The sequence below is a fragment of the Adelges cooleyi genome, unplaced genomic scaffold, assembly GCF_023614345.1.
Source record: "Adelges cooleyi isolate 19-005CV unplaced genomic scaffold, UGA_ACOO_1.1 ACOO_flye_CR_arks_rails_tigmint_CR_PRNA_376, whole genome shotgun sequence".
Lineage (NCBI taxonomy): Eukaryota > Metazoa > Arthropoda > Insecta > Hemiptera > Adelgidae > Adelges > Adelges cooleyi.
In genome coordinates this window covers 6,293,320-6,312,084 of record NW_026096053.1, presented here as the reverse complement: position 1 = coordinate 6,312,084, position 18,765 = coordinate 6,293,320, and the positions used below count along the sequence as shown (strand labels likewise).

The following is an 18,765-nucleotide window of genomic DNA, read 5'->3' as shown; positions in this document are numbered from 1 at the left end:
ATATGGTACATGAATATAAATGTTCCTATATTTAAATAACTGATTTTTTTTTTATAATGGTAGTTTCTTCAACTAATAAACAAAATATACAATGTTTATCTAATATAACTGATCACTTGAAATCAACTGGCATGTTCTTGGGAAAATATTATTTCTAATATTTTGGCGCTGGACTGACTGGAGGTTCTTTTGATGTTGAATAAAACTGGAATATTTTAAAAAGTACAAGAAATTAATAAACTTTTTCACATCAAATTTGTTAAAGGGATTGAAAGCAGTCTATTTTTTTTTTTATTATTTAAACCAAAATGCGAGTTCTTTGGCTATTTTTTACTAGGTTCATATTCGAAAGTATTATTTTTCGTGTCAATAATAAAACAAAATGTTTTAGTCATGACAGACAATGCAAATAGCCTACTATTCAAATGAAAAAATGAATTGTACTACTTTGTGGAAAAAAAAAAAACTTCCTAATTTTCATAAGGCTAATAAACCATAACTTTAGTTTTTATAACTGGAACCAAACCAATTGTGTTAAGCTAATCATTGCATGACAATAGCCACAGTATAAATGAATGCATGGCGCCAGAAAAGCTAAACCCAGAGGTATTCAAACTGTACATTGCTGCTCTCAGGGGTGTCGCGTGAGATTTGTCAAAGTCCAAAGTTTTTGGATTGAAATACATCATGAACAATAGTTGGGCAAGAACTGTCAAGTAAAGAAAATGTACACCACGACTACTAAATATCGAAATATTAAAATATTTTATTTAAATTACCTTGTATTGCTTTTGTTTGTATTCTTCCCACGGTTCTTGATTCTTCTTTGGGTGCCAAGTTACTTCTGGATTTCTCAGAGCCAAACGACCAAGATAGAAGACTGCACCAGCCATTCCCACTCCGAGACAGGCAAATAATGGTATTAACTGTAATAATAAGATTTCTTAAACACTAGAAAAAGCCAAATTCTCTTATGACCTTTGCAAAAAAACTACAGTCTTCACAAACTTTCAAACTCAAGTTATAATTGTTGTACTTACTGACTTGTGTTTTTTCAAACTTTCTAAAGTCATTCCTGGCATAACCATCTTGGATATTATTTATTTAAAAACTAAAATGTAATACAAATGAGAAGGATGAGGTATCCAAATTCCAAGAGAAATTTGACTAGCGAAATGCGAATAAAGAACTAATGTCTAATCGAGAAAAAAATTAAGGTTAGATAACAGATGGCATTACAGTGTAGCCAACTATGACAAATCCATTTATTGATAATAAAATTGGTCTACTTTTTTATGGCTGAATTACAAAAATAATTCCAAATAAAGTATAATACAGAGAATCGAAATACATTTAAATTCTATATAGATCTAAGAAGTAAATCTGATCGTGACAAAATAAACTGCCAAAGGATAAATATTAAAAAAATTCACGATAAAGAAGATATCTCCTAAGTTCACGGTCATAAGTGTTCAAGTTCTAACTTGCTTTTATTCATAATTATTTAAAAAAATAATAATGGTCCAGTAAAGTTTTAAAAATCTCGGATTTAACAGTGATCAATTTATAATAAAATAACTACTAAATGACCGAGTTTACATAATCCAGTAAGTACTATTTAGTGTACTCATACTGTTATCATCATTCTTAAACTACACACTATTATAATATTATTGTATTACACATTTACACTTTATTTAACATGTTTATAAAATACGTGCATTTTTTTAAAATAGTTTTGTTTTGTAAACCGCATATTGGAGCAAATTCAAACCAGGGTAGTTAATTTTCTTTAAGTCGATTGCAATTTATACAATATACAATTAAACTACTTAAATTTTGTAATCGTCTTAATATGGGCATGTAAGCATTATAAAAAACAACAGCTATTATAGACAATAATTCATTGTTGAGTTAATATCAAACTTCCTGATCTCAGGCAATACCTTTGGTTTATAATATAAATAATATTTAAAATCAATGACAATACATGGTAGTATGTTGACCAAAATATTAATTTGATATAAATAATTAATTAAATACAAACAATCAAATATCTCAGGGACATATTTAGTTGCTAAAAAATACCCTATTTATAATTTTAAAAAAGTAAATTGTATTATATATACTAGCTAGCTTAGTGATTTTGATAATTTAATTATTAACTAGCGTAATACAACAAAAGCTTACAAGACATCAAAATCCATCTGGCATTAAACAATTTATAAATTAAGAAGTATCGATAACATAATAAATTATTTAATATTAAAATAAAAAAATTAAGATTTCATTAAAATACTCGAAGATCTAGAAAATGCTGAAGAGATGGATGAGGGAGCAGAACTATAATTTATAGATTTATCCAATTCATCTGTTTGGTTACTTTTCAATTCTTGTAAAGTGTTTGACATTTTAGACCAGTCATCGTGTCTAGGTTGTGTCATTTGCTACAATTTATAAATATAAAAAAATAATTAATAATGATAAACATTTTTTTAAATTTGAATAAAAGCCAAACTTACTTCTCCGACTTGGAATACAGATATTTTACCATACTCATCACCAACACTCAAGTGTGTGCCGTTCTGAGACCACATAAGACTCTTTAATAAAGGAGAATTATCGAGAACAGTACTGGCCGTCGGCGACTCTGTATTATTATTGAGATTCCATAAATCTAATCGTCCAGTAACATCAATTGCGGCAAACACAGCTGGGTGAACAGGAGACCAAGCAACACTACTTACGTAGTCATTGTTATTTTCAAATGAATGTATTGGCTTAGATTCCTAAAAAAATAATTGTCGTATTATTAACTACCTACAATTAAGACAAAAATATAAGAAATATTATCAACCTTAATATTCCATAATTTAATAGTCCAGTCAATAGAACTTGTCAGGAACAAATGACCGAAATCAGTATTGCCTTCGACACGATGTGTATCAATGGCTGTGATTGGTGCTATGTGGCTTTCATAATTTTCAACAACTCCTGCCTTTTTGGTGTGTCTACAGGCTGTAATTCAAAATTTTAAATAATTAAAAATGTATAATGACTACTCGATGCTTTATTTTGACACACAGTAAATTTAATTAAAGTGAATGGTTTAACTTACCAGAAAAGGCCGAACCTTCTTGACTACCAAACACAAATTTGTTAACATCATCTCGTAAAAATGAAAAAGTTGACACCGACACTGATTTAGACTGTTTAGCGGTCAAATCGAGTCTTTCAACTGGTTGCGTTAACATATCTAAACTCCAACAACACAGCCTTCCATCAGTAGATATACTAATGAGATTGTGTGCATTTTGTGTGCCTACCACTTGAATACAGTACACTGGATGCTAAAATGAAAAGTAATTATTTATTGTTAAAAAAAATTATATATACTAAATCTATAATAGCTACAGTAAAATTTAAAACTATTTTGTACTTACAGTGTGAGCAGTATTTGATAAAGGTGTTCTTTGTATTGGAGTTTTCTTTTGAGCCCTATTATCCCATAAAACTATTTGGCCAGAATAAGTACTGCCCAAAATCAAGTTCGGATGAAATCTGAATTAAATTAATCAATGATTTTATGCAAATTAAAAAATATATAACAAAATAATAAATTAATAACAATTTATAAATAGGGACATAGTGTAGTGCAGTAGACACCTCAGCTGCCACGTGGCACCTGGTGTTAAGCTGTATCCGCTGCTGCTTGATCCGGATGGGTAACCACCCGGGATTTTTATCGGCAACCCATGTCATGTCATGTCATGTCCTACCACACGTGTTCCTCATACACAATCTCAACCCAAAATCCAACAGCTAATGGCCTAAGTTTCCAAAGCTTGAATAAATTTAAAAAAATTAATATTTTACCTGGCGAACGTAGCAGATAATACTCTAGATTGACACTGAAACACATATTCAGGAGAGTTTTTTTTGAACTTTGTATTCCACACTAAAACCACTCCATCAGGTTCATGCGGAGCTTCAGAAATATTGTAAGACGCAACAGTTAACTCCGGAAACTGTTGAGACCAATCCAGCGAGGTAACTAGACGGTTTTTAGACCAGTGTTCATCATAAAATACACGCGTCAATGACAGCCTAGTGCTGCTTTTGTCTTCACTGAAAATAAAATATATATACTATATATTAAATAGGTTTGAAATGTATTTTATAACTTAAAAAGCCAGCATAGTGGGCAGAGAGTTGACAGGTCTATAGGTATTATTTGACTTTCAAATAAACGCTTCGATGCAAAATTATAAATGACCAACGAAAAGATTTAAAAAAAAAAAACCTAAAAAATTACCATAATTTCCTAAAAATTAAGTTAGTATATTAAATTGAACCTGATAAAAAAATCAACCAAAATCACAAAAAGTAAATATCAACGGGTAACAAAATTCAAGTATTAATAAATAAATTGTAAGTGTTTTCAGTTTTTTCTTTATAAAAAAATTGTTAAGGCTACAGATTTTTTAAATATTTGTACAGGTTACATACATTATAATTTATAGAGCCACAATATATCTACCTCAGGCTAATTTTTAGATCATTCAAAAGCTATGGCAAAAAGTAAAATTAAGAAAAATAAATTATAAATAAAAATATCTTGGGTTTATACTGTGTATCATATATATGAACATAAATTAGAGTAATTAAAATATTTTTAAAAAGTTTTAGCTGCCGTAATTTTAAGTTGAAAAATGTATACATTTTTAGATAACTATTTTCAATTTTGAGAAGGAAGTTATACTTTTTTTTTTTTGGCCAAATACCCGATCTAGACTTGTTATATGAAGAAACTAGTTAGGTGAATTAAAAGTTAAAACCCCTTTTCAGCTCCTCATAGAAGCTAAAAATATTTAGTCAACTAACTTTAAGTCATTATCGTTTGAAGCGCCAGTATAATCAGTGTATATATCAACATTTTCAGATAAAGCCCGTTCCATAACTCTACCAGCCCGATCCATGAACTGTTGGAAATCTTCAGAATGAATAATCATCATCTTCTCTGCATCACTTAGTTCTCGAACTAAAATTTATTTAAATATAATTATTTTTCTATTTACTATAGACCAAATAAGGTATTTACGTTTTTTAGGTTCTTCCTTGACTGTTGATTCTCTTTCCAAAGAAGTGATAGCTGGAGCTACTTCTTTCACTTGAGGAAGTCCATGCGATAAGATACCGGGCGGGAGCTTACTTTGGAAAGTAGACATGTTTGTAAGGCTGATGTCTTCATCCTCCGCTTGACCAGAGCCATCATCATACGTAAGAACTGTCTGTTAATTACTTAGGAATGGCTAATATATGCTTAAGGCATAATAATAATAATAATAATAATTCATAGAAAGCTAAAACCCAAATATTCTACAAAGTTAGGACGTGTTAAAAAAAACTTATGTGATTCTAACATTTAATATTAATATAGGATAATATAATATTAATTAACAAACAAGAAAAAAGCGGATAAGTCATTAACTTTATTTGATAAAAGGATACTCTGGATAAAAAAAAATGTGATAGGTCTATCAAATAAAATCCAGAAATTTAGTTAATTATCAACAAAATAATTAAATATTTATATATTTTTAATAAATCTGAGAAATAAATATTTATCAAGTTAGATTTATATTAAATTAATAATAATAAAATCTCAAAATTCTGGATTTTATTAAAAAAAAACACAAATAGTTATCCTTTGCACTCTCAATATGCTTAATATTAGATTTAGGACAAACAAAATTAACGCAACCTCCATCAATAATAAACAATAATTCAAAAGGTAATATTAGAGGAGTAAAAAAAAAGATAATATAATAAAGGAATAGGCTATAACAATGAGCTAAATATATAATATATATATATATATATTTAGCTATATATATAAATATATATAGCTAAATAAATTACAAATAAAAAATACAAATTTAAAAGCATTTGCTGGTGTACCTACCTGTAAATTCGTCTTCCCACTCCAAGCCAGGATTTAAGTTGTATTCGTCTTGAAAAAAGAACAAAAAACAAGCAAAACGACATAAACACCACCGTGAAGTAGTTAATTGCAAGAGGCATCATGACTGCAGTTTTCATATAAATAACTTAGCTTAATAAAATAATTTCAATTCTAACAAGGTAAAACAAGGGCATTTATAATTTTTTGCAAAAAATGAATGTACTGAGTGTACAAAAATATTGGCCTTTAATAAATTAATTTCCCTGTTTAACCTTTACATACAAGCTACTGGCTTGTATTTTTTTATAACATCGCTAGCACACCTACACACATTTTCACCAGGAGCAAAAAATTAAACTAATTTTTTTTATATTTTCCCCAAAAATTAAAATTTTGTAACAAAAAAAGAAAGCGTAGCTGTAGTTGAAACTTATTAAACAAAACAAATATTTCAATGTTGTAACAAATGAAGGAAAAAATATTACATACAACCCATTTTAATAAGATATACTCTGAATATAATTGAACGACTCCTAGCGATTCAGTCTGTGGGTGAGCCAATCACATGATAATCACAATCATAAATAAAATATATATACTTAATATTAAAATTATAAAAACTTGTATGGAATAATTATATAGTAATACTTCTACAAACATTTTTATCAAAATTTAGATATTACCGAATACTCAACAGATACTTAGCAGTATCACTGGTGTCCCGACACCATAGTGCAGGACAATTGAGCGCAAGCAAATTGAGCACTGCGACATTAGAGAGCTGTACAACTCATAAAATTAGATCAAGGTAACTATAGTTTTTTTGCCAAAGTTTATGTAATGATTAAGTATACGACGGAGTTTATAAAAAAATGAAAAATTATCTTATTTTTACACATAACTATTTTCATTACTGTGGTCAATTTTTCCGTTTTTCGACTTTTCTATGAAATTTCCTGTTTTTTTTTAAAAATTTTTTAGTGTTTTTATGGAGATCCCAGTTTGAAGTTTACACATTTTATTTAAAATTATCTCAGCTTTCTAAAAAAATGATTAGAAAAATTCTCAAGTTTTAGGCAATATAAAAAAACCAACTGTTTAGATTATATATTCAGTTTAAATGACTTTTTTGTGATGCGGAAAAAAAATCAACATTTTTTCAGACAGCTGAGATTGTTTTACATAAGAAACTGATTTTTAATAACTATTTTTGTTGCCGAGGATAAAAAAACTATAAAACTATCAACAAAATGATAAAAAAGAAGTAAAAAAAAAAATTAATATTCATTTTATAACCATGGCCAAAATAATTGAAAAAAATTCCATATATATATATCTCACGCTCAATTTTCAATGCGCCTAATTGTTGGGCGCTCGAATGTCCTGCGCTCAGGTGTCATGGATCTAGTATCACATTAGACACCCTGAAAATGTATTATTTTTTAGTTTATATTTTAGAAAAAAATTAAAAATTAAACGTTTAGTGAGAATTTTCTAATTGAAACCTCAAAATTGAACCTCAAAATTTTCATCCTAAATTTTTAACATTTCAATTTTTCATCGGAAATTTTAACTAAAAAATACAAATTTCCAGAGTTCCAGCGTGCTCCACTTAAACTAATAACTACATAAAACTCCTACATTGTATAAACAAAAGAAAAAAACTAATAATAAAGTTTATTTTTCTGTAAAAATTGTGCATTGAAAAAATAGTTTAAAAGAAAGAAAAGTAAAACTAAGATAAAAATGTTGTGAACACCATAACACTTATAAGTAATTAATGCATAGAGAAAAAGGAAGAAACTGAATTATGATGTGTTAAAAAAAGCATTTAATAATTACAACACTAGTGTGTATATTTGATAAATATAACTTTTATACTTTTAAATTTTCTCATGGTTTCAAAAATATATAAATTTGAAAACATCTAGAATGTGCAATTTTAAATACAAGATAAATAAAAGTAACCTCAAATTGTAAAAGTTGTTGAGTTTTATAATATTAAACAAAACTTCTATATTTTTATATAAAAACAAACGAAAATTGGAATATTATATAAAAAAATTAATATAAAGTATCAAATTTTAAGATGTCGTCTTTATAAAGGTTACTAGAGTAAAACAATACAATGTTATATTTTCTGTTTCAAAACCTTAATTGGATTTATAAATAGTTTAATACTTTATTTGTAGCCAATATTATTTACTTAAAATAAATACATTTTTTATAGTAATATTGTATTATTTGCTGAAGTAACTTCTAACTGTAAATGAGTAAATTAAAAAGTAAAAAGAATAAATAAATAAATTAACAAATTACTTAACTTCAGAGTGTTTTTTTAATTGTAAATATTGAATTAAATTAGAAAATTATTTTTATTTAGTCTTCACACATTTCTTGAAATTGGAAAGTTGCTAACTTTAAAAAGTTGATGTACTATTATGTGATATATTTATATGAACATATCGTTCACTACTTATTGAATATTACAACATTTCTTACGAAGAATAATTTGTTTCAATTTGCCAAAAAACAATACTTGTATGTATAATCAAAACACTTAAGTAGTTTTTATTCTTATGGCATCTAAAACATATCAGTTTTTATAAGTAGTGTTGTTGTAAGAAGTCTACTTCAAGTTGTAAATAATACAATTTCTTAAAGTATAAAAGCAACATATTTTTTATCAAGAAATAATAAATAATTGAAAACAAAGCATTCCTTTTATTCCAAAGTTTTTTAAAAGGTATATGAACAGCGATACAAAGTGCAAATACCCAAATCATAAACTAAAGTGCTGGAGTGCCAAAAAAAAAGTAATTATGAATAATTTATTGTTAGCATAAAGTTGATATTTTTGTTGTTAATAATAAGAATGATTATTCAAACTTAAACATAAAATTATAAACCATTATAACCAATAGACTATAGGGAAATATTTGCAATAAAATAGACCACCTACATTGGATGGTTGCGTTAATTAATAAACTATTATAATAATATATGAAGAAAGACATATTTTCTTGTTACATTTATGTTAGACTCAACATACACTTGTAAAATGCATAATTTATTAGTTGTTAATCAATTTTTTTTAATTATAATTAAATTTAAGTTTTTTTTTTACGACTTTAGCCAACAATAATTAATTATAGTCAATTACACTATATAAACAAAGTCAGTGGCGAAGCGTCATAGGAGACAAAGAGACAATGTCTATCCACTTATAATACGGACAAAAATTTGGTTTTATTTTATGTGTATAAAAATGTTTTAACCAATTTTAATGTAAAAGTATATTTTTTTTGTAATAGTATTCTTAGAATAGAGTAGTTGTGGACGCGGATCAGCGGGCGGTCGCGCTGCCGGCCGCCGGGTCTATCCAAATTTAGTAAAAAAATAAATGAGACAATTTCAAAATTGTCTCTTTTGCCGGGCACGGTATGCAGGGGGAAATGGAAAACGGCGGGGGTTTATCGTTGCGCTATGAGACATGTCTCACCGACCGCCGTTCATATTATTATTGTTTTGATAGACGGTATCAGTTATCCGTTATCGATGTACGTCGTATCGATTGTCGTGTTGTACGTTTTTAAATATGCCTATGCCATTTAGTTTATTAGTTTTTGAACATTTATTTTTTACAGTATAAATAAAATAAAATATACAGGGGGTCCAAGGGGGCGCAGTCCCCCTGTCAAGTCACGTAACACCATTTTTTTTCAATGTCTCCCCGATCTAAAGACCCATGCCTCGCCACTGAACAAAGTAATACTCAACAATCTACTAAAAATATAATACTAAGAAATTAAAAATACAAATTTAAATAAAAAATCAATAGACATGCAATATCTATTTCAGTTTTGATCATTATATATACTTGCCTAACTATATTATATTCAACTAAGATAATATCAAATAATAGCTTACCGTAATAACCAAATGCTTGGGCTGTTGACAAAATTGATCCATGCATCCAAATATTTCACCCATTAAATAAAAAAAACAAAGTTAAATAAAGTATAAAATTATACATAAACTTAAAACTACTTAACATATTAAATACTCAGTGTTTGGAACATTCACTAAAAGTATGAAACTCATTTACAGTTACAAAAAACAAATGTGTTCAATTAGCTGTTCACTTACTTAATTTTTTTTAAATTAATATAGCAAACTTTATAATCAATTAGTAACAAAATATAATAGATTATTAAGAAATATTTTAAATTATCATCATTAATAAAAATAAACACAAAATTTCAATATACAAAAAGTATACAGTCTCTGGAAATGTAATTGCTTAAATATTTTTGCGGTAATTAATAGTTGCAGGTATTATTAATAGGCCACATACTGCATCCATAATATGTGCATCTGTTACATTTATTATTATGCCAACTTAATTATTTTTGATTTTTTTAAATGATAAATAAAATTAAGGTTTTCTAAATGAGATTAATTACGATTATTATTTATGTAATATTTTCATAGCCTCAAACTATTTTATTTGGATGCTTAAACATTTTTATAAACCACTATTAAGTCTGTAAAGGGAGATGTCCCAATTTTCTTTAACACATTAACATGAAAAACATGTTGGCCAATTGGGTTATTTTTTTCAAATGTTGTTAAAATATTATTATTATTATTATACACAACTATACAACAATATTTTAATAACTTTTTTAAAAATATGAAGTAATTCAGTTTGCCAAAAATTGTTTTGTTAAAAAAATATTGTGAAATTTTTGTTTTTATTTCTTTATGAAAATGAGTTAAATAAATGAGTTAAAAATCATTCAAGTTCAACAAACCACCAAACGCGTTTGCATCAATGTTTTTAAAATTAAATTAAAAACACATTCTTCCCAAACACTGTAAATAATTGTTATTTCCAAGTGATTTACTCAAAAATTGTTTTTGAAAATTGCTTTATTAGAAGACAAAATATGTGATAAAATTAAAGGGCCTCTACACTAGTATTTATTAAGTCACCTTGTATAGGCAATTTTTCACTAAAACTTAGCATAAAACTTAAGTTTTAAATGTTTATATTACTATAGAAAAGAAAAATCTAATTTCATATTTAATTTTTTTTTCAACTTTTATAACACATATAGGATCTATTTTTGTACAAATACATATGTTTCTACTTCAAACAGAACTTGTCTAAAAGTACTCTTATTTAAGTTTTGAAAAAACATATGAATTCTTCATAACAGTTTCAAGACATCGATCGTGGCACCATTTTAAAATTATTTTTAGTCGATTAATTATTTCAAAGTAAAAAACTGCAATTTTTAATTTTTTTAAACTGAAATAATAAACTAACAAAAAATAATTAAAAAGTTGAAAAATAAATAGGAGTTTTTAAGGTATGTTGTGTTTGAAGTACTATGAGTTGTTTTCAATCAAAAATCACAGGTGTAGAGGCCTTTAAATAGCAAAGGTATGAATTTATATTTTTGACCAGGTTTTTTTATGTATACCTAATTTGTAAAATGTTATATAATATGCATACTTTGTTACTGAAATTATACACCTAAGTATATCACTTGGATTCCAATAATTAAAGTTTTATTGGAAAATGTAGTTCTAACCTTTTCTAGGCCTCCACCAATCTTCAAAATAACCTTTAAGAGGGGAAGAAGTGCAGGATCCTTCATATACACATATATACCATAAACCAGTGCCGCGTAACAATAATAAATACAAGTGACATTGATGTTACCAAAATTGTTAATTACAATAAAAGATCATGCACACTTTCAATTGGTCTTAGAAACAAATATTATGAGCTTGTATGTATAAACATTACAATCAAATAAAAAAATCATACCGTCACGTTCATTGGACGAATGAGTAGTTTGAACTGCTTTAGCGTAGCATTCTACTTCCTTCGGTGGTATATTTGTAGATGACAATGAAACAATTGACAGTTCCCGTGTTTTCTTTGCAGGTTTTGGGCTGAAAATGTAATATAAACAAATTTAAATCACGATTTTTTTTTTTAAGTTTATTTTAGTTCTATTTACCATGTTGAAGGAGTTTGAGGTAATGATCCTTTTATACTAGAATCGGGTGTTGACATAGAACTGTATAGTTCACTTTTGTTTGGCGATGTATTCAAACTTGACAATACGTCTAAAATAATATTGGTTAAGACATTTAAATATGCCTGAAACATTAAAAATGATTATTACCTGAAACTGGTGCAACTCCAAGCGATGATAACATTTCATCAATTTCTTTTCCTTGATCTTTTTCAATATTAATTCCTCTTGACACAGCTTCATCGCCCTACCATAATTAACATAACAAATATTAGTAACTTAAAAAAAACTAATTGCCGAGTTTGTTGTAATCGCTAAAGTGTATTATTTTTTTGGGGTTAAGTGTTATATTAAAATTTTTATTTCATTCGCCATAGGCTGCCACTCAATTGTGAATGAAAGACCTTATAAATGATGTTCAAAATATTCTCATTAATAGTATAATAAAATACCAAAACCTCATTTTCAATATTTTTGTAGTTACTGCCTTCCCAGTAGCATGGCAGTATTGTTATATACGCAAAAAAAGTTCAAAATTCAAGTAGCTATAACTTTTGGACTAATCAGCATAAAAAAAACACTACAAGATGGTAAAAAAAGGGTGTCCGGTAAAGTATGTTTGTTCCAAAAACGCTAACAGAAAAATAATATATAGTACGAGAATTATAATAATACAAAACTGTGTTTTGAAGACTAAAATAAAAAAGTTTAACTTACTTAATCTTACACACATTGGACACACATACATTGGTTACATTACTAGATACTATTTTTAATGATACATACATCTTTCTTTTCTTTTTCTTTGCGAAGTCGTTCTTTTTGTTCCCTGATGGCTTGCAACTTGGCTTTCTTTTTTTCTAATTCTGCTTTTCGGTCCGACATGTTGTAATTGCTAAAACAATAATAAGTAACTTTACTATTATACATTTTACAAAAATAAACTTCTTCGCTTTCATCCCAACTATTTAGGGTCATCCACCTTACGTCCAATACGTCCACTTATCATGATCTCCCACATAATCCATTTAGACACCACATGACACAAAATAAATACAAAATGAATAATAATGAGTTATTAGAGCATAATAAAAATATTTCTAATTACTTACAAAATATCAATTATTATTATCGAGAAATCAGAATTGAAAAATTGTTCATGAGTATACTTGTTTAATATATAAATATAGCTAAGTACTTTTAGTTTGATAACATAAGTAAAAACTAAAATTTCAAAGCCGAAATTAACAATAGTATTAGGGGAAAAAAGGTAGTAAATTGAATTTCGTATGTAGTTAAAACTTTAATAGACAATTCACAATATTCACCTCATTCTTATCAAATATCAACCTCATTTTTTTTTTTTTTAATTATCAATATTGTTGAAAAAATTATGATGTAACGAACCAATCAAAAAGAACAGAATGTCGATCTTCTTATGTGGCTAAACTGTAAATGCCGTCATTGGTCAAACATTTATTACTAAAATGTGTTTGAAATTTCGATATTATGAAATATGAAATATAAATTATGGATCTTTAAAAATTAAACATCTGAATCCCATTGGAATTCATTAATTATTGATAAGTTACATGTTTACAAGTTACAGGCTAAAGACAACCTAATTTTTAGTGAGGAACACAGACAACGTATTCAGATTTGGAATTAGAAAGGGAAAATAAGAATCCAGTAAAGGCAGGTTGGCAATGTTATACAAAAAAGTCGAAACGTAAATTTTGAAATATGAATATTAATTTAATACAGGGGCGTATTTATGGGGGGGGGCTTCAGCCCCCCCCCCCCCGAAATTCCAGGAAATTTTTTTTAAGTCTGCCTAAGCGGCATGAGCTTATACCCTTTATCTATAGGATATAAATATTGTAGAAGTTCAGTATAGTCGTTTTAAAAATAATAAATTGCTATTTATGATTTTATTTTTATAACGCAACGACTGATGTTTTTATTATTATATTTTGGGCGGCTGATTTACGGGCGCCAATTGTCTTCAGTCTTGTGGCAAAGCGTAGGGATAGGAGTGATCATCGTCATATTATTTCGGTTTATTTCGCGATACATGCAGTGTACACTACTATTGTAGAGCTATTATAAATAAATACAAACAATTAAACATCAGTAGTATATTTTATATTGGGGAAAAAATGTCAACGATAAAAAAAAAAGATTGCTATAGCCTGTATACATATATACCTACTTATATCAATAACAAATCGAACTAATCGCAGATGTTATAGAAATAATAGAATAATATTTATGTTATATAAAAATAATGCAAAAACGAAATGTTTTTATTTGTTTTTTGTATGGTATGTTAAGAATTGGGGGGTTTGGCTTGCCAAGAAATATTATCGAATTCATAGTATATTTTACTAATAACGTGTGTAGACGTGTGTACAGTGTTCTGTGTTCTGTGTTTCTGTTGTGTAAAATTAATTTTATTAAAATAATATAATGAAACGAACTCAGTCATTGTTAACTTTTTTTAAAAAATCTAAACAGTCAACCGATCTGGAACGAACTGTTCCATCTTTATCAAATGTTTTCCAAGATGAAGACACTGTGGCTTCTGAAACAAAACAAGCCGCTTCAAGTGTAGAAGTTAGATCTCCGGTAATTAAACATATTTTAGATTCTAAGTTTGATATAGGAGCTTATGTTGAGTTTAAACAAAATTTAAGTGTCGAAGAAAAGGTTTCTATTTTACAAAACGTATGGACCCCTGATTGTAAGTTTGATTTTCCATATGATACTACTGGAAAATATAAACGTAAATTTCAAATTAAATGGCTTGACACTTTTAAATGGTTGGCTTATTCAAAATTAAGAGAAGGTTCTTTTTGTAAATACTGTGTATTGTTTTTTAATTCAAGTCAGGCTGGTAAGGGTTCTCATGAGCAGTTAGGCAAACTTGTTTTAAAACCCTTGACGAAATTGAAAGATGCATTGGAAGAGTTCAGAAATCACGAAAAAAATAAATATCATAAAAATTCGTTGCTTACCGCTGATAACATAAAGGCTATTTTAAATAAAAAACAAGATAATATATTGGTACAATTAAATAATAAACGAAAGGATGAAATTTTAAAAAATCGCGAAAAACTTAAACCAATTATTCAAACAGTTAGATTATGTGGCAGACAGCAAATAGCGTTAAGGGGACATGAGGATTCTGGTCGAATCTTTTTAGAAGAACCAAAAAATAACGATGGTAATTTCCGTTGTTTGCTTCGATATCGCGCAAAAAATGGTGATAACGTATTAAAAGAACATTTAGAAACTAGTGGTGGTAAATCTATGTATACAAGCTCACTTATACAAAATGAAATAATTAATGTGTTTGGGGAATTAATTCAATTAAAAATACTTGAAAAAGTATCAAAAACAAATTTTTATACAATACTAGCAGATGAAACCTACTAGCAAGTGAAACATATCTCAAGTTGAACAATTTTCCTTATGTATTCGTTATGTTGACGAGGAAATTTTTTCAATTCGAGAAGATTTTCTCACATTTGTTCCCGTTCATGATTTATCTGGTGAAGGATTGGCCAACACGATTAAAGAAACTTTAAAAAAAAATGGGTTTGATTTAAGCAAAATACGAGGCCAAGGTTATGACGGGGCAGCAGCAATGCGTGGTCGTTTTAGAGGTGTTCAGGCAATCATTAAAGATATGTACCCAAAAGCATTATACACACACTGTGTAGCACATTCATTAAATCTTTGCTTATCAGATGCGTCTAAATCTCTAGATATTCGAAATGCTTTTGGTATAATAAGTGAATGTTGCTCATTTTTAACTGTTCGGCAAAACGAACTACAGTCCTTAAAAATTAAATACTAGAAATTAAACCAAATTCACAATCCACTAAATTAAAATCTTTATGTGAAACTCGATGGGTATTACGCCATGAAGCAGTTATGCTTTTTAAAGAATTTTTAGAACCCATTCTTGCTGCATTAGAACAACTGCAGAATGAATGTTCTGGAACGGATTCTTCAATAAGGACTAATAGTCTTTTACATTGTACTTGTAATTTTAATTTTTTAATATCTGTTTGCGTATCTAGTAAATTATTAAGTTATACTTATAATTTATCTAAATATTTACAAAGTAAAAATATCGATCTTTTTAACGCTCTTAAACAAGTTACCCAGGTGGTATCTGTGTTAAATACCATAAGAGAAAACGTTGATTTAAAATTTAACGATATTTATAAAGACGCCCAAGGTATTGCTATAAAGTTAAATGTTGAACCAAAAATACCTCGAACATGCAGCAATCAAAAAAATAGAAGCAATGTCCCGTTTAATAATATTGAAGATTTTTACAAAAAAACTATTTTTATACCGTATTCGGACGATTTAATAATGGCATTAAATGAAAGATTTTTACCTCATAATGAAACTATAATTTCATTACAATTTGTCTTACCTCGTATCATAGTTGAAAAACCATTTTTTAGTTTAAAAAAAGCTGTCGAATCTTATAAAAGTGATTTACCTGGGCTAAACGACATTATAGAAGCAGAGTATGAAATTTGGCAGGCTAAATGGAAAAATATTGAAGAAAACTTAAGACCTGCAACTGCTATAGAAGCTCTAAGAGCCTGTGATCGTTTAATGTACCCTAACATATTTGAATTACTAAAAATACTAGCTATAATTCCAGTATCCACCGCTACGGCTGAACGCAGCTTTTCTACTCTTAGAAGACTTAAAACATATTTAAGAAATACAACTTCTGAGTCCAGGCTAGTAGGACTAGCACTTTTATCCATTCACCGAGACATTGATGTAAATGATGATATGGTATTAGACAAATTTGCCAACAGTGGTAAAGAGAGAAATTTGAATTTAATATAATTTGTTTTACTATTATTATAATTAGTATTAATAAGAATTATAATTTCTATTTTATTATATAATATTTTGTAAGACTTGAGATTGTGTAACTAATAATAATTATATCAGAATTATAATATTACAATTTTACACTTAATTTCGAAGTCTTGTTTTTAATAGGTTGAGAAATGGGTAAGTTTGGCCAAATTTTTAAAGTTTATTTCTGGATCAGAATTTAGAAATAACTCTTTACACAGCTCTTTTACTCAATGCCTCACCCCCCCCCCCCAAAAAAAAATATCTAAATACGCCCCTGATTTAATAACATAATTTTATACACCTGAATATATATTATATAACAACTGAATTTCACAAAGATTTCATAAAGATGTTACATTATCGTGCGGCACCTAAAATAATTAATTTTAATATGGTAAAGTAATACGTACCTATAGGTATTAGGTATACTGTATACGGAATTTTTAAAATACCCAATTTTTAACTTTCAATACATATACACTATAAACAAAACTTAATCAACACTCGTGGTTATATATATTATAATTAAGGGGATTGCATGCGGTTGGTTTTTAAGGAGTTTTGTATAGGCAATATTTAAGGAAAAAGCGGTTTTAATAAATTTCGATCATGTCAATTAATTTACCGGTTAATTTGTATAAGTTTCATGGTATTATTTTTAATTTAAATTATTTTGTCTATGAGTAAAATCCATTTTAGTTAATATAGCATACATTTTTTGTTCCATCGCACAGGCTGAACCAGTGATCCGTTAAGTAATCTGAAAACAGATTTGAATTCTTTATGAAGTTTACTTATGATACTTATGATCGGTCAGGGTACTTTTTTGATAAGTTATTCCTACTATGTATCAAAGACGTTTGATATATTATATATTAACAAACAACCGAATGAGTTTATAAGTCATTAAATACTAGATATATGGAATGAGAAAAATGAAAACCAAAACCTTATTGGTAAATACCATCGGCTTTATATACTATAAATACAACTAATACCTATTATAAAATAACAAAAGCTGATATATTATGCTATGGCATAACGAAAAAACAAAACACTCAATATTATATGTACCTATATCGCTAATTATTAATTTTAAAAATATTTCAACGATGATAAATTTTCTCATGAGCGTATAAATATTGTAATGTTATTTTTATCCTATTTTTCCATTATGTAAAATCATATTAATGTTCAACAACAACATCGAACCAGAGCCCTGAAGATGGAACATGCAAGTGTTTCGAAACGTTGGCAAACCAATCAAGATATCCAAATGGGAGAAACCGCAAGCCGTGTAAAATGTAAATAGTGTAAATATTCAAGTTTTAATAGCATATTACATATTAATGTTGTTTCCATATACCACGTAGAATAGAAATAACAGCTAATTTAATCAAAACTCTAAATACCTAATAATTTATGTATTGAGCATGTTAATTACATTGATAACAAAATCAACTTGATCAGATTCAATATCCTGCGTAGTAAATTTTTTTCCATCGTTTTACAATAACAAAACACAACTAATTTCAATGTTTGGGAAATATCTATGGCAATGATAGTTACAAATAATATCAACAGTCAAGTCAACATACCATTTAGCGATGGAATATTCCTGTTGACGGGACTACCAATTATTCATTTCAATTAACTACACCTGCCACCTGGTATTATTGTCTTTAAAGTATAAATATCTAGTTGATTTTAATTAAAAGTTTTGTTAAAACACTATATATTCAGTAAAGTGAACTATAAATTATGGTTATCACATACCTATCTATGTATAACATATTAATATTAAAAAAAATGTTTTTTAGGGTATTGGGAAACCTTATTTAC

General features: G+C 27.8%; 3 protein-coding genes across 13 annotated transcripts; 1 reads left to right on the top strand and 2 right to left on the bottom strand.

The window, feature by feature from the left end:
* Positions 1-6: 6 nt before the first annotated feature.
* Positions 7-1,199, bottom strand: LOC126840435 (cytochrome c oxidase subunit NDUFA4). Its single transcript, XM_050576163.1, has 3 exons — positions 1,041-1,199; positions 780-926; positions 7-205 (listed from the first exon to the last, which is right to left on the bottom strand). The coding sequence occupies exons 1-3, from the start codon at positions 1,086-1,088 to the stop codon at positions 155-157; spliced, it is 246 nt and encodes an 81-aa protein (XP_050432120.1). The 5' UTR covers positions 1,089-1,199; the 3' UTR covers positions 7-154.
* A 1,009-nt stretch (positions 1,200-2,208) lies between these two features.
* LOC126840142 (cytoplasmic dynein 1 intermediate chain) lies at positions 2,209-13,352 on the bottom strand. Of its 11 annotated transcripts, none has more exons than XM_050575654.1 (16): positions 13,134-13,352; positions 12,808-12,916; positions 12,172-12,268; positions 12,004-12,112; positions 11,808-11,935; positions 11,569-11,628; positions 9,896-9,916; positions 5,966-6,013; positions 5,102-5,287; positions 4,885-5,041; positions 3,877-4,128; positions 3,444-3,561; positions 3,119-3,350; positions 2,858-3,018; positions 2,523-2,789; positions 2,209-2,447 (listed from the first exon to the last, which is right to left on the bottom strand). In XM_050575654.1, exons 2-16 carry the CDS (start codon positions 12,904-12,906, stop codon positions 2,280-2,282), a joined length of 2,103 nt encoding a protein of 700 aa, XP_050431611.1. In that variant the 5' UTR covers positions 12,907-12,916; positions 13,134-13,352; the 3' UTR covers positions 2,209-2,279. The 11 variants fall into 11 exon arrangements, with proteins under 11 accessions (XP_050431611.1, XP_050431612.1, XP_050431606.1 ...); XM_050575655.1 differs by lacking the exon at positions 13,134-13,352 and adding an exon at positions 13,004-13,102; XM_050575649.1 differs by lacking the exon at positions 13,134-13,352 and adding an exon at positions 13,009-13,064.
* A 1,138-nt stretch (positions 13,353-14,490) lies between these two features.
* On the top strand, positions 14,491-16,905 carry LOC126840719 (52 kDa repressor of the inhibitor of the protein kinase-like). Its single transcript, XM_050576635.1, has 2 exons — positions 14,491-14,764; positions 16,271-16,905. Exons 1-2 carry the CDS (start codon positions 14,491-14,493, stop codon positions 16,903-16,905), a joined length of 909 nt encoding a protein of 302 aa, XP_050432592.1.
* The last annotated feature ends 1,860 nt before the right edge of the window (positions 16,906-18,765 follow it).

Bases quoted from the DNA above. Each gene is read 5' to 3' on its own strand.
- LOC126840719 (XM_050576635.1), top strand. From the start codon at position 14,491: ATGAAACGAACTCAGTCATTGTTAACTTTTTTTAAAAAATCTAAACAG. The intron at 14,765-16,270 runs GTAAGTTTGATT...AAGACGCCCAAG, and splicing joins AAACGTATGGACCCCTGATT to GTATTGCTATAAAGTTAAAT.
- LOC126840435 (XM_050576163.1), bottom strand. From the start codon at position 1,088: ATGGTTATGCCAGGAATGACTTTAGAAAGTTTGAAAAAACACAAGTCA. The intron at 927-1,040 runs GTAAGTACAACA...TTATTATTACAG, and splicing joins GTTTGAAAAAACACAAGTCA to TTAATACCATTATTTGCCTG. The intron at 206-779 runs GTAATTTAAATA...AAAATATTCCAG, and splicing joins ACAAACAAAAGCAATACAAG to TTTTATTCAACATCAAAAGA.
- LOC126840142 (XM_050575649.1), bottom strand. From the start codon at position 13,049: ATGGATTATGTGGGAGATCATGATAAGTGGACGTATTGGAC. The intron at 3,351-3,443 runs GTAAGTACAAAA...TTTTCATTTTAG, and splicing joins TATCAAATACTGCTCACACT to CATCCAGTGTACTGTATTCA. The intron at 3,019-3,118 runs GTAAGTTAAACC...TTTGAATTACAG, and splicing joins AGAAGGTTCGGCCTTTTCTG to CCTGTAGACACACCAAAAAG.